General features: G+C 36.4%; 1 protein-coding gene across 1 annotated transcript in view; it reads left to right on the forward strand.

The window, feature by feature from the left end:
• Window positions 1–1,509: 1,509 nt before the first annotated feature.
• Window positions 1,510–16,653, forward strand: part of LOC140154781 (uncharacterized) — a 144,836-nt gene continuing 129,692 nt past the window's right edge. Inside the window, 16 exon segments of the mRNA XM_072177348.1 lie at window positions 1,510–1,608; window positions 2,916–3,099; window positions 4,572–4,623; window positions 4,890–5,027; window positions 5,329–5,540; window positions 5,930–6,054; window positions 6,156–6,325; window positions 6,584–6,729; window positions 7,716–7,898; window positions 11,698–11,850; window positions 12,289–12,431; window positions 12,834–12,904; window positions 13,805–13,968; window positions 14,273–14,439; window positions 14,968–15,145; window positions 15,261–15,413. Coding sequence (XP_072033449.1) covers window positions 1,592–1,608; window positions 2,916–3,099; window positions 4,572–4,623; window positions 4,890–5,027; window positions 5,329–5,540; window positions 5,930–6,054; window positions 6,156–6,325; window positions 6,584–6,729; window positions 7,716–7,898; window positions 11,698–11,850; window positions 12,289–12,431; window positions 12,834–12,904; window positions 13,805–13,968; window positions 14,273–14,439; window positions 14,968–15,145; window positions 15,261–15,413 — 2,256 coding nt within the window. The 5' untranslated portion in view covers window positions 1,510–1,591.

A 16,653-nucleotide genomic window follows, 5' to 3' on the forward strand; every position in this document is an offset into this window, starting at 1 on the left:
TTTCGGCCCAACTATAAATTTCTGATTTAATTAAAAGAAGTAACCTCTTTTTTTTTTTGTAGTCAAATTGGAATGGATCCACGTGACTACTAATTTCATAACAAGCTGCAAGTTTAACTTGGTTCAAGGATATGACTTCTTTCTTTCCCTTATTGTACCCTGTCACGTACTAATATACTTTTGTCAATTCAAACACAGAACACAAAACAGGACATGTTTTAGTAGACTAATATTATTATTGTTGTCAAGCAATAAGCAAAGGTCGATTTAAATTATTATTTCCCATGACGAAGTGATATTTTTTCTTAATTCATCCGACAATTGAAATATCTAAGTATGGTTATCAATCAGTGTTCAAAGCAAAATCCTGTTCAGCGACAACAATGGATCTTTTGCTCCCACGTATTGATTCTTCTGGAACAATTGGCGCTTATGTGCATATTAGATCGTTATTTAGTTTATTATTTTGTATTTTGACATTTGAAATAATTAACGAAGTAATTACTGTAAAAGAGTAATCAATTATATGACGCCGGGATGTCATGTACAAATAAGCAAAAGAAAGGACAAAAAGCAATCCAAAAATTCTAAATATCCTTGTTTAAAGTTTAAGTTGAATAACAACATAAAAACCGCATTAATGGCGCTATGCCTTTGATTTTATATTAATGCCATGCAAATAGTTTATACATAAGTAATAACTAAAATAGTCTCGATTAAAATTTGATTTTGACTCAAAATCAATTTGTTTTATTGTACTTCACGCATTTGTGTTTATGTAGCTCTCATGTGATACATAATAGTAGTTCAACCCAGTGTTCAGTTGATGTTTGAATATTATCAAAATTCTTCTAAATGCTCGAAATTTAAATATTTATTATAGGCGAATGTGGAAAATCTGTTGAAACTACCTATCCAAGCACGTAGGTTTTAAAAGTCAAAATCTCAAGTGTTTCTTACAATATTTTTCAAATTTTATGTCATTAAATGAAAAAGCACACTTATGTCCATATATTAGAGTCACTAGAATGACCAATGGTTAATTCTCTTTAAATTGCAAATCTTGTGCAAAAAGTTACTATTTTCGCCTGTTTTGTCATCCGGTCGTTAATTCAATGAACTATGACTTTTAAAAAAGAGCGCTTACAAATTGATATGTAAAACAAAATGGGCCCAAGAATTCTTTTGTTACGTTTAACGAAAAAGAAGTGGGCCAAAACCGAGTTGTTTTTTGGAATTTTGGGCCAAAAATGAGCATTTTGGCCCAAATTCGACCTCAAAGATGAATTTATGAAGTCTTTGCCATTCTAATTTTGTATACTTTTATATATTTTAGACCAACAATTTAGCAGTTATGAGGCCTGAAAGTTTCCATAATTCCAGGGTTAAGACTAGCCTTAAGTTTTGAAACACCTTTGCAAAATACCGAACGTGTTTTTAACATAATCTATTTTTTATTTGAACCCTTATGTCCGGGCTTATAAAAATATTTTGCTTCAATATAGGATCAAATCAGCTGACATACTGTTTTGGAGAAATTACAAAACTACTTTATAGTCTCCCGAACCAAACACTTGAAGAAGTAGCAAGGATGTATATCCAAGATAGGTAAGCCGTAACAATATAACATATTAAGCAAAAAGATTGCAAATGGCACCCAGTTTCACTCAAAAACCCGCACTTTGCAACAATTCGCCTTCGAAGTGACGTATTAATCGGATTAACTACCATAGCATTAGATGAATACAATGTTTGACTATATTGCCCTGCACTGCAACGTTCACGCGGTGCCTAATAGGTACTACCTATGCATTGAACCATATCATTCTGATCACTTGCACCAGTAAGATAAGTATCTTTGAAAAGAGCGGTATTGTATTTAATCTATGATCGCTGACATACACAGATGATGAGTGCAACCTGCTTGTAGTGCAGAGCGATATAGTCAAAATTGTATTCATTGTATTGCTGTGGTAGTTAATCCTATTTATTACGTCACTTCGACAGCGAATAAGTGCAACGCATATTTTCATGTTACCCGTCGTTCGTAAGTCACATGATGTCATATTTCACCATGGCGTGGCAGTGACGTTCACGCGTTAAGGCAGTTGTTTCACGCGCGAATCTATGTGGCGTCTTTAAACGCGTGCGTGTGTATACCACGATGTTATAGTAGTGCTCGGTGTTACACCAGCACTTTGAGCGAATGCTGGCGATTTGAACCTGCGCCTGATGTAATACGCACCTTCGTCACTGCCACATCAGGGAGAAAACTTTGTCCCATCATAAACAATCTTTTAAAAATGTCATCAACTCATTCACAGGCTTTTGATTTTTTGATTTTTTGTTGTTGTTGCTGTTGTGGGTTTTTTTGGTTCTGTGTTTTTTGTTGTTTTGTTTCTGTTGTTATTTTGTTTTGTTTTGTTGTTGTTGTTTTTTGTTGTTGCTGTTGTTTTGTTTTTGTTGTGGGTTTTTTTTTTTGGGGGGTGTTTTGATTCTTTTCGTCACTATGAAATCATGAAAATACGGTTTTATGCTGGCATTACACAATGACAACTGGAACAAGAAAAACTAGGCCCCGTGATTATAGGCGAGGCAATTTTTTGCAAAGGGCGACCCCGCCCTCTATAAAAATCATAACAGAAGGAAAACTCAAGCGATAGTTTTTCCAGGCTTTTTAGTTGGAAAAAACATCGTGTTTTAGGCCCAAAATAGAGTAAAATGTCACAATTTAGCGCGCTTCGCACACACTGGCCCACAAAATAGTTGAGGCTAAAATTGTATGAAAGTAAAACTGAAGCAAAATATGCTCGTCCCCAAAATATACTCGTCCTCAAAATATACTCGTCCCCCCCCCAAACTTAATGCCTCGATTGCCACTGCCCTAATGATGCTTACTTATTTTGGGTTAACAGATCGGTAAAGACACCATCAACTATCCTGAACCGTCAGTACATGGTCGATGCACTTGGCTCAATGAAAAGCACAACAGCACAGAATCTGCTCGTAGCTTTGGTGTTAAAGTCTTCAAGTACAGATGTGAACCTAATAGATAGTGTGCTTGTACATGCAGTAGGCAAAGGGGTGGCACCATCACAGGTTTGTTTGTTTGTTTGTTTGTTTGTTTGCTTATAGTGTATCTATACACAACGGTGCCGGAGCCTGGGGAGCAGAGGTACGTACGTCTACGCTCAAATACCGTAGACACACTGCTGTAATCAGGAATCGGATAGCAACGTTTGCACAGTATTTTTGTGGGACCTAGCACATCAGATATACCACATTAGAGAATGAATTTGGAGAAAACCTTCTGATAATTACAAACACTCGCTGAGCAGCAAGACCTTCCCTCTAAGCTTTTAATCCGATAAGCTGATTATCTATTTGTTTTCATGAATTGGAAGACATTCTTTGATGTATTGCTGAGCTCAATCATCTGAAATTACTGGAGCGTGAGCCACCCAGGCTGGTGGCTCAGCATAGTTTTTTTATTAAGGGTAGACGAGGTATTATTGGTCGAAGCAACCTAAAAATCGATTTTCATTATTATTGAAAATTAACACCTCGGTGTTTTGCAAAAGTTCATTCTACAAATCGTATACTTTGCAAACTTGCTTAATTTATTGTTGTTGATGAGTTATGTACGTTTTACAAAAGTGTTGTTGTTTCAGCCCTCTTTACAACATAACTCAAGAACCGCAACACAAAAGTTTTTGTTTGAGTCTATTGCTCTCGAGGTAAATGCAATATATACACGGTCGTTTGTGATTATCTTGACTAATGCACTTTGCTCGGTGAATTATCCTTAATGTATTGCCTTTCACTATAAGTATACTGCACCCATTACATGTCTGTGTATATGCGATTATCTTGACGAATGCGCTCACGATGTAATTAAAGGAATGAATGAATGAATGAATGAATGAATGTATGAATGAATGAATGAATGAATGAATGAATGAATGAATGAATGAATGAATGAATGAATGAATGAATGAATGAATGAATGAATGAATGAATGAATGAATGAATGAATGAAAGAATGAATGAATGAATGAATGAATGGCATGCATATTATTATTTATCACAATACCGTTTGAGTGCATCAGTTTTAATAAAGCAATAAGTATTAGGCCTAATTGATTGCTGCATTTGTTATTTTACATGTATAGTCAATAAAGTTATATATATAATCAAGTCAAGTCAAGTTCAAAATTGAAAATCACATAGTAGAAGACTAAACGTCACACCAGGATTAAAAACCAAATTACAGTATCACCATTTTTTTAAATTTCTGACGCGATATTTACTGAGAAAATGAATTGCTTTCAATTGGCCGAGTAAACTAATTCTAAAGTGAAAAGGTGTAGTTCCCAATTTTGCTCATTTCAATACCAATCTTTAGTACCAAACTTAACGTCGTAAAAGGATGAGCCAGCTGGCGGAATCAATGTATCATTCATATCGTTGTTATTACTATTATTACCAATATATTTGGGTCTTCAATATTCATTACTCGTGATATCATTACGTGCTGACATGTAATATTACGTGTTTCTAATTTACTTTAGTACCTGCTAGAGACGATTGAAGATATGGCATTTCACCCAGAAAATTACAAAGGTAAATTATTAGGTGAAATTATTAGCAATGTGCCTGGCCTGTCGGTAATCTAAGTTCAAATACAACATGGCCTTGCGCAGCTTCGAATGTCCACACTTGTTAAAAAGAGAGCAGTATTTATATACACATTATTAAAAGCAATAATCGGAAACTTAACATCATTATTTTCACATGAAGTGCTAGTTGTCTAAAGAGAAATATATTTCACAAGCATCACCTTGAGCACGCTTTTATATTATTTTCTAAGTTTTTCTATTAATTATCAGTAATAAGCACCAACGATGACATAATACGCACTGCTGTACTAGTTCTTGGTGCCCTGGCAGGAGATCTATGGGAAGCAGGACACTCTACAGAAGCAAACCGCATCGTGACAAAGATAGAAGATAGACTTGGAATTCATGGTAAGGTCCTCCCACATTTTGTTATCAAACCTTCAGTTTGCACCTCTCAGACAGTTCCTAAGCTTCTTGCTCTCGCTTTTTCTCCTGGTATTAAGAACCGCTCTATACTATTTAGAAGAAAAAAAACAAATACTTAAATAACATGCTTTTGATTCTACAGTGTGTAATTTCCCTTCCGATTAATTCAAAACTCGATAATATTATGCTCATATCTGAAGTATGCATTTTATTTTACAAGCAAGAATACTTTGTTACAAGTCAGTCATAAAGACCGCCAAGCTCGCTTATTATTCTTTGACAGATCCCTGGAAATTCCGACAAGAAACACAACATCTTTCTGCACCCATGAAAGACAAGTACTACATGAACACGGTAGCATATATTGAAGCTCTTGGAAATGCAGCTCTGGAACGATCCTTTGATCATATTCATAGTTACACTAATACCAGCAGTACACCTTCTGTGTTGAAACGATCTGGCTTACATTCATTACGAGACTACCATGAAGACCGAGTAAGCAATTCGTTAATAATTATAGTGTAGTTGGTAAAATGTAACCTTAATGCATGGATAGCATCATTGATGCAGTTTATTGAGGTATCTTTTTGAAACCGAGTTTTTTATTTTCTTAGGGATTTTTATGAAGAAGACACTTGAAAGCTTTAGTTTTGGTGAATTCTACACAATCTTTCGAGTAACATTGCGTAACATGGTATTTAAGTTATAGCTATGTATGTGAAACGATTTTGTTAAAAATGGTATTAAACTTACAGGTCTGTGTGTGATTTGACCGACGTTATCTACAGGTTTATTATAGATGAACTACTGTATAGTGACATACATTTCAAATGTCTTGCATGGTTATAGTGTTCATATAGAAGTATCACTTTTTTGTTAACTAGACCGGTCATATTTTACTAAGAGCGGCAACGGAAGATGAGGACGACAGTGTACGATATGAAGCAAGTCTACTTTATAGAGCTCATCCTCATGGAAAGAGACAACACTTCAGTACCGCCTCAAATGGGTAAGCTTTTGTTGAACAATTACCATAACTGAACGATTTATGGCTTTTTTATCGTTTTGTTTTGCAAAATGACAAATTGTTTGCTTGCTTTTCATTCGCAGCTCAGTGTCCACGTCGTTGCAAGAACATCATCGGTCGAAGCGTAGTTTCTTTTCTGGTTTACACTTTCAATTAAAAAGTCCGTCGTATGACTGGCAGAAAAAAATTGGAGGATCGAAATGTGGTGGATCGTTTGGATTGACAGTGAGAAATTTATTAGACCTTAAAATAGGTAGGTTGGATTATGAAAAAGACTCAGTTGAATATTATATTTGATGACGATTGTTAAACTTAGTATATTATTTAGCTATCAAATGTGGATCGTTGATAGATTCTAGAGAATTTTAATATCCTTATTAGAAAGGTATATAGTAATAACTTCTGACATGTATGTTTATTCAAAACTAAAACGCTTAGAATCATCTATGAATCATCTATAAATAATGAATTGTTAAATATGCATATATTATTCTAAATCTCGACTCAACAGCACCCCTTAGTGGTCACCTGAAAATTGACTGTTACGACGAAGCATATGCAAGAGTTCATCTGGGATTCATCGGACTTAACGTCGATATCTTGTTGGTCCGTTTCTGTTTCAGAGGGAATGCAGATTACAACTTAAATATCCTACAGGTAATAGCCTTAAATAATTGCCAGCATGGTTATGTAGGATTTGTCATGACTTGAGCCTGGTCCGATCAGGATTCAACGTGATCGTTATATCGAACAATAAAGTTCCAACCGCACTGATAGATTGAGGAACGTCCTTGTTTAATGGCGTCCGAGTTCCCCTTTAGGGTATACGATGTATTGTTGGTCGAAGCAGCAAAAAAATGTAGTTCACAGCATCTTGTGAATGGTAGTGAAAAATTGCATTGCTCAATTCATAGCGAGCGTCTAGAAGAATTCAAATATCACAGATATACTTTTGTAGGTCCTTTGGTTCTTGAGTCATGTTGTAAAGAGGGCTGAAACAACAACACTTTTGTAAAACGTACATAACTCATTAACAACAATAAATTAAGCAAGTTTTCAAAGTATATGATTTGTAGAACTTTTTGCAAAACACCAAAGTGTTATTGTTCAATAATATATTGAATCAGATAATGAAAATCGATTTTTGGTTGCTTCGATACCTTAAATGGTGAAACACGCTCCTGTGGTGCATGTGCCGTCTATCGGTTTGTCGATACACTAACCTATCCTGTTCTGTTCATGATCACTTAAAGTTCATGGGTCGCGCACACATTGCCGATTTTTGATATTTCGTTATGTTTTATTTGTTTGTATTTGCACTTAAATCAAACTCTTTCCAAATTCAGATTAATCCTGACGCTATATTTGTGATATTTGAGAGATTACTACGCCAATTGAATTAATTACAAATCAAAATAATAACTGATTTTCAATTAAATGTGCGGATACAAAATAAAACTTTTTTCAGAAAATACCAACACTTTGATTGAGAATCTATCAAAGTATGTACTATAAAGAATGTTTTTATCCTGAAGGACAGCGAAGGTAATGATTTTGGATCAAGCGCATTTAAAAGATACGTTTCTTTACAATTATCGGAAACGTTATTCACATTACATGTAAGTGTCTGTTGTTTATTTCAGGAATTTGGAGTCAACACAATTTCAGATATTACCAAGATATACGACCTTTTTATGGTGCGCATTGTTGGCAACATTCGAAGCGCAGTTGACACAGTGAAGGCTTTACTTAAAGGAGACAAAAGTCTACCCCTCTTATTTGAGGAGTTTGTTAACACACTAGAGGCAATTCCGGAGAAACTTGCTGTGAATATATATTTTTACTTATTATCTTTTATTAGTAGTAGTAGTATCAGTATTATCATTATTATTATAACTACTAGGCGGTTACCCGTATTTGGCGGTTCTCGGCTGTCGCGATTACCTGGCTGATGGTGACTTTACCCACCAAGTTTTATGTCCATAGGACAGTTTTTACTAATTTGACCTCAGATGACCCCTTGGATCTCAAAATGACCTTCCAAAATTTGGCTCTAAATGTTGACTGTACCCACCACGTTTCATGCCCACGACAGTTTTTAGTAATTTGACCTTGGATGACCCCAAAATTATCGTCAAAAATTTGACTCTAAAAGTTGACTGTACCCACCAAGTTTCATGGCCATACGACATTTGTTACTATTTTGACCTCAGATGACCCCTGGGTGACCCCGGATGACCCCAAAATGACCGTCCAAAAATTTGACTCTAAAAGTTGACTGTACCCACCAAGTTTCATGCCCATACGACAGTTTTTACTAATTTGACCTCAGATGACCCCTGGATGACCTTGGCCCACTTACCGAAACAAACTTGTTCTGTATGAGGTCCAGATGCACCCACCCACCAAGTTTGAGGAACGTGCGACCCCTAGTCTCCGAGAAAATAGGCGGAAAACAGTTGTAACTAATTTGACCTCAGATGACCCCTGGGTGACCTTGACCCACTAACCAATACAAACTTGTTCCGTCTTAGGTCAAGATGCACCTACCCACCAAGTTGCATGCCCATATGACAGTTTTACTAATTTGACCCCTAGATGACCTCTGGTGACCTTGACCCACTAACCAATACAAACTTGTTCTATCCCGGGTCAAGACGCACCCACCCGTCAAGTTTGAGGAACGTGCGACCCCCAGTCTCCGAGAAAAACAGTTTTTACTAATTTGACCCCTGGATGACCTCGGGTGACCTTGAGCCACTAACCAATACCAACTTGATCTGTATGGGGTCAAGATGCACCCACCCACCAAGTTTGAGGAACGTGCGACCCCAAGTCTCTGAGAAAATAGGCGGACAGACACACAGACACACAGATACACAGACACACAGACAGATAGACGATGCCTATTATTATATAGATTATTATTATACCTATAGTATGATCATCGCATTTATACCAATCGTCACCCTGATGTGGCAATAACATCCACGCGTTGAGGTAATTGTTTCGCGCGCGCATCTATCAGTGGACTTCGGGTATATATATAAATGCGCATTTATAAATGCGCACGTGACATCTACAAGTCGCCATACCGTGTTCAACGATGTAAGGTACCCGGATGTGCACAAATTCCACACGCAAAAGTATAGGCGAAAATGACAGGTTACAAGGAAAATTGGTTTTGCAAAATAGTGGCATTGATTGCAAAGGGCAAAATAATTTGACCCGAAACATAAACTCTTTATTTGGATTTTCCATTACGGGAAAAAAAAAACTTATGACGGAAAAGCTAGATATAGCGGAGTTAAGAAAGTTATATTTCATTAATTCCGTGCTAAATGGGCGTGGCAATTGGCCATATTGATGACGAACTGGGTAGCTGCCGATGATGTTATTTGATAATGTTTGCACGTAGGGAACTTAGGGGGCTGTCATTTTCTTCGGAAGGAAGAGGTCATGGATTTATTTATTTGGGAGTCAAGATAAGTAGGCCTATCCCCCCCCGTAGCGCCGCCAATGAACATAACTCTGACCCTAATTTTAACTCTAATTATGACGTAAATTGAGGAAACTATATAACTTTAGCCCTTTTCGGTATAATGACCCTCTCAAACTAATAGGCTAGATATCCCCACCCGACCTCCTCAATTCTAACTTACTCATTCGCTCGCAAATGGACAAAAACAAATTCAAAATGTGCTTTTAAGCACCTTTTGTGTCCCCATGCTAAATCGGTAATCTGTACACCCTTTGTCACCCTTTGACGTACAATTTAGAGTATAAACACGTAGATGACTGTACATGATCTAATCATCCCGGCTGGAAGATGTTGAGGAAGACTCGTATACTATACATGACGCTCATACGTTATATGACAATATGACGTACAATCACGTATGTTATGCATGGTTTGAGGTTTATTCAGCTAGTAAGTTAGATCTCGTGATACATTATTGTCATGGTATATTGTAATTGTATACGTCAATTTTGTTCAGTTTGATTCAACCGGCTTATAAAGTTTTACTTTACACGGAAGGGAAAGTTAGCAAAAACCAATTAATTTATGAGTGTAAAAGGGGGAGGGTGGTTTTGGGGAAGGGGGGACAAATAATATTTATAAAATTATAAGTAAGGCGAGAAAGAGAAACCCTGTTCTACGGGCGAACGGACCTTTCAAGTAGGGTCGGTCGGGCGGTTGGTAAAATCACAAAAATCTGTAAATAAATTTCAATTTGAGAAAATACAAAAAAAAATTGTCCTGAAATTTCCGAAATTTGGGGTCGGCATTCATTTGTACAGGAAAAATTTGTTTCCCCATTTGTTCAAAATAGAACAGGGTTTTCGTTTTTCGTCGCATAAATAAATAAATAAATAAATAAATAAATAAATAAATAAATAAATAAATAAATAAATAAATAAATAAATAAATAAATGAATAAAAATAAATAAATAAACATTAGCTATGTTTGTACATGGGGGGGGGGGGGTGCTGTGCAATAATCATGATCCTTTGATATCCATGATTTATCCTTGCAAATTTATAGCATCGAACCTCCAGCCAATGTTCCTTGCCAGTGCTAGCCACGAAACAAGGTCACAACTGTAGCCACTCCTTCAATGGTCGTCATTTCAGTGATTGACAGTGATGTAATGCAAATATGGCGCTGGCCATCTGGTCACGTGCGCATTTATAAATGCGCATTTATATATACAACCGAAGTCTACTGTCTATGCGGCGTTTTTAAGCGAGTGCGTGTGCGAAAACTAGCGGTGTGTAGTTTCACCTCATGAAATGCACACTGACGTCACTGCCACATCAGGGTGGAAAATGGTATAGTCGTTTTCAGTCGTTTATTTTAAAGGCTTAGACTGGAGGAAAATCTTAAATAAGTATGTGCTTGACAATGGCGTAGCCAAGGTAGGCAATGTGAAAGCTGTCCCCTGTCAAATATGACCACAGAGGTGGTGGGGTGTGGCCCACCCTAGGTTTCTACAGTAAAAGCTATGATTTTCATTTCTCTTGTAAAATTATTCCAAGCCCTTTTGAGCGAAATCTAGCGATGTGTAGTTGCACCTAATGATATCCACACTGACGTCATTGTCACATCAAGTTGGAAAATGGTATAGGCTTAGACTTGAGGAAAATCTCACATAATTATGTGCTTGCCATGACCATGGGAGATGAGGCCCAATATAGGTTTCTACAGTAAAATCCATGATTTTCATTTCGCTCTCGTAAAATTATTCCATGAGACTTTGTACTTGTTAGTTAGCTTGAAATAGCTTGATCGTAAAATGTGTAGCCGAAAATCCATTTTTTCCAAACGTTACTTTTGTATAGCCAGAATTTCCCAATTTTGTAAGTGTACACTTACATTATGACGTCATAGCGACGTTATGTGGGGAATGTTTGCACTTATTTTGGTATGACTTTATATATAGCTATATATTAGTACCAAATATAAGGTACATGGCATTTATAATTGCAACCACCCTCCCTCCTTCATAGTCCGTGTTAAAAATATGGCTGAATAGTTTTAGGGTTAAATGTGAATGTTGGCTTATTGCTATATATATATAGGCCTATATCAATTCAGTGCAATTCTTTAACATGTGTCACAGAATCTTCGAAAGACAGGGGTTGAAGCTACACAAAGATTAATGCGACTGGATCCGGATTATTTACCACCTTCCATCAAAAATCTTAGGAGTGCAGTTCAGAGGACGGTTAATCTTTATAATGATATCAGGTCTGATGTCATGGAATTTTATCAGGTAGGTGTAATATTAAATATTTTGTTTCACTCAGAATGCTACTCGAAATCAACACAATTCTGACACACACTTTTTGCTTTAAAATTAATTTTCTCGGTTTAATAAAAAAAAAAAAACAATTGTATTTTCTTTTTCAATAATGTCAGATTAAACCATAGTATACTATCATATACATTTTAAAAGAAAATCCTGATGTTAAAATTAGGCACGAAATTATATATGTCTTAGTGTAAGATATGGGATTTTGAAGCTTTTGAAAGGCCTGAACATGGCCCCTGAGCATTTTTCGGGGTCAACGTTTTAGCTTTTGAAAGTAATATAGTTAGCTAACATGGCTAATGAAAGACTTTTCCCAACTCTTATATGGCACATCTTATGTGTCTATATAATTATTTTAGCTTTGAACATACTAGTGACTGCTTAATTCTATTAACACAGACTGTGAATGAAGCTATCACTGTTACGTTACCCTGGGCAGCTGAGACCATCTGGGAGGCGGTGCAAGACATATCAAAGAACATTCCTGAATTAATATCATCGCCGAAAACGGCTATAGCAGCTATATTCAAAGGAGTTATCAAGTGAGTGAAATGTTGATCATTGTTTATCTTAATTTACGATTAATGTATTCGACTTCCACCATGACTGCTGTTAAGCAAAAATTGGTGATAGACCAGCTGATACACCAGATATTTTAAGTTTGAACTATCAAACAATATCACCACTACATGAGAAAATGGGCCGAAAACAGAACATGAGACAACCGGATGTCATAACCCGGTTGTTAAGACGGGTGATGGTTCTTGACATCCAAAGTCGCCAAGATGTGCCCCTGTTCCGATTTAAAATACTGATACTCATAATGAAATGACAAAGAAACACAGGAAGTATTGAATACATTTTCTGAATTCAGTTTTATTTCATGGTACATAAAGGATCATTCTGTGTTTTTATTATGGCATTGACTTTTCTTCTTCTTTCAGCATCAAATCTGCAGTGGATGCCATACTTGATGCAAAGAACAAAACAGTAGAAGCAAGCTTTTTCTTAGAAGGTAAAGATAAGCATTAAACTCATATCAGACACACCCCAACACCCTCCCGTCACATAACTTATATGCATCATATCAATTTGTAAGCGCTCTTTTTTAAAAGTTATGGTACATTGAATTTACAACCGTATGACAAAACAGGCGAAAATAGTAACTTTTTGCACAAGATTTGCAATTTAGAATTGACCATTGCTCATTCTAGTGACTCTAGTATATGGACAATGTAAGTGTGCTCTTTCATTTAATGACATAAAATATGAAAATATTGTAAGCAACACTTGAGGTTTTGACTTTTAAAAACCTACATTTTGATCAAATAATGTGCTTGGATAGGTAGTTTTCAACAGATTTTCACATTCGCCTTGCTATAATATTGAATTGTGTTATCTGTTGACCTTGGGACGAAAATGTGTACTCAGGTGTATCGAGGTGGAAACTGTGCGCATGATGGTTTATAAGGGAATCGTTTTTGTATAAAAACTTTTCCATATGAGTGTGCACCCCTACATAATCGTACAGACGTGAAATTAACCGTTTTGACAGCCGTGGATATATGAATTGTTCCTATGTAAACGATCAAGCCAACAACTGAGGTACAATACATGTATATAACATTATCAACTGAAATAGCAAAATGACAGCAAAATAATATTCATGATAATGTTGACCATATTGTTATACATCGTTTTAGTGTCGTATCGTATCGTATATTTTATGTTGGTCATAGTATATACACGAAATACAGATTTCAAAGGTATAAATTGATATTTTCATGAGTTATATTATAACTAAGAAACCAAAATGTGCAGAACTTGAGCGTTTTGAGTGGTCGTCTAAAAAAGCAGTTATTTCTGGTAATATATCCTCGATCAGTCGACTTTTTTACTTTGACTCTAACTACAGCTAATCAACCCTACTGGTGGGACCTACCTAAAGTTCTATCAGAAATTCTGCAAGAGGTTAACGTAGCATTATCCTATGTTTCAAGCGATCTGGCATCCTGGATTGAACAAGAGATTACAGGGAAAGATCCAGTAAAGCTACTCACGAGAGGCAAGCTTGACACGGTAAGGAACATTCCAATATTTTATACTGTTTTTTCATAGTTCCATTCTGTCAATAATAAAAATAGAACAACAAAAGTGACAGAAAAAATGAACAATCATGGCGATTATAATATCATTAATAATATTTGATAGCTGAGGATTATGATGATGATAAAAAAAAACCTGACGTAAATTATTGGTCACTCCATCTTTCGGAAAATATATATATTGTCACCAATATTTTCACCAACACAAGTATTATAACAACAGTTCACGCCTTTGAAAATTGTTGATAAATTGTGTGTGTTCTAAATCATTTATGTAGAAAATGTTGAGGATGAAGGTGAAGAAGGAGATAGAAGATATCATTGCTCTGCTAATAGGTCCCATTGACCCTATCAAGAATCTTCTGAAGCCATTTCAAGACATTTATAGTCTCGTTTTTGATACAATTAAAGCCGTGAAAGAGGCTTATCAAACTCTACGGGATGGGTGAGTAGATGTTTAAATTATTCTAATTCTCAGTACAAATCTGACGTAAAGAATTGTATTCTTGTATGTGGATCTTAAAAAGCCAATCCCAGACCGTGTCACCTATGTTTTTGGAATTACAAGAGTATTAACATATTTAGTTTTGAAAGTTCAACTTTGACTACTTCTTAACATATTTAAAGATGTTTTATGGAAATGACCTTGTGCATATGCATATTTCACAAAGTGATTCACCATTCATAAATACTCGCTATGTAACAACGTGCGGGATTGGTTGAGAATCGGTAATAAGCATCGGTAGCCCGGATGTGCGTTTGCGGGATAAGGAAATGGAAGCAAAATCGTGTTTTTTAATAATGTTACTTGTTACTATTTTGATGAAATAAGAATCAAGAAATGTTCTGGTGTGTATAAACGTGGAAAGTGGCCCCTCGGGCATAAACAACCGTTTAGTCATGAAAATATATGAATAAACCCTTACTTAACATCATCATACTGAAGCAGTTTTGTTGCTTGCAATGGTAATAGGTATCGTAAATCAAGAAGTCTGATCAACAAGCTGTTTGGTCCAAAGGTTCACCGACGATTTCCAAGAACATACCGACTGAAAGGAGGAGGTTGCACAACAGACGGGTTCTATCCTACTGATACGGATGGCACCAATGATGATCAAGGAGTCGATCTGGTCCTCACTGAAGGATCTGCGGTGGGTATTACCTCCGAATATAAGAATCAAAATGATATTTTCTCTAGCATTCAAAATTTTTAAAATTTCTGCATTATATCATATGAAGTCGTTATGAAATTTTATGTTTTGATAGCTTGTCTCCCCATTTCCCGGTGACATCAGACGAACACCAGGTAAATCCAATCAGGTAGAGCTGTATGCCACCGGAGGATCGTTTCGACACACTGTCATCATTATATCTAATGTCAGTCCCAATGAAACCATCGAAGAGGAAACATTGTTACAGGTAGGCCCTATGGTTTGTTTTCTTTAGTTTAATATTGTTTCCTTCATTTCATTAAAAGGCAAAGGTTCTGGGGGAAACATGACTTTCATTTCATAACATCGTTGCAGTTCAGGCCCATACATACCCCAAATATTTGACGTAGAATGTATTCGTTAGTCAAGCTATTTCATTTCGTTTTTATCTTATCACCAATGTTTGTGGCCCAATTATATGCTAATTGAGAAACATTACCCCGAGATACAATGAACATGAATATATTATCAAAGAAAAGTTTAAAACCATTCCACAACACTCGGGTTTTTGTCGAAGGTGTATCTAGAAGTAAAGTGTCATAGATTTTGGAAAGTAAAGGTCAGTCTGTACAAAAACCCAACACACACTGACCAATCTTTAGCTTTCGACTCACACCATCGACTAGACCATAAGCTTAGTGTCATTAGAACCCGCTTTCTCCGGGCGGACCATTGGTCACTGACTAGGAAGACAAAGAACAAGAACTCAATCACGTCAAATCAGAAACGTTGTGGCTATCCGCCGAAAAATCTGGAGTTGAGTATCGCGTTTCCTGTGAAGATTGCGATTAAGTATACGTTGGCAAAATGACTGAGAGAACATACTGCCAACATCAGATCACCATAATTGCACAGGGCATGATGTTGACACTGACAAAGTCGAAGTGCTCTGCAGAGAAAGAAAACTTTCAAGGCAAAACCGACAACATGAAATTCACATAAAAGAAGAAAATCAACAAATCGCATTCCTTGACACCCTCATTGTCAAAAAACCTGATGGCTCCATCATGTTAGTATACAGGAAAAAGACGCACACAGACCAGTACCTCAATTTTTAATCACACCACCCTCTCCATCATAAACTCAGCGTCATTTGCGCATTAATGGATAGAAAGGATAAAGTCACAACAGAAGAGGAAGATAAGCGCATGGAAGAAAGCAAAATCCAGGAAACCCTAAAATTGTTTTGGTATTCGGATTGGGCTTTCAAAGATGTTAGTGAAAAGAAACCTCAAAAACAGGAACGATCACACTCAGTCACCAGAGGTATGGTAGTCCTCCCCAACAAAAAGGGGCTTTCGCAGTGTGCCAGGAGGATATTTAAAAAGCATGGCATCCAAACATCTTTTAAGCCACACCTTAAGAAGGACAAACGCGTACTTTACAAACGGCTGAATGCGTCTATGAGATCCGATGTCGCAATTGTGATAAAACCTACATTGGCAAAA

This window comes from Amphiura filiformis, chromosome 6 (genome assembly GCF_039555335.1).
Source record: "Amphiura filiformis chromosome 6, Afil_fr2py, whole genome shotgun sequence".
NCBI lineage: Eukaryota > Metazoa > Echinodermata > Ophiuroidea > Amphilepidida > Amphiuridae > Amphiura > Amphiura filiformis.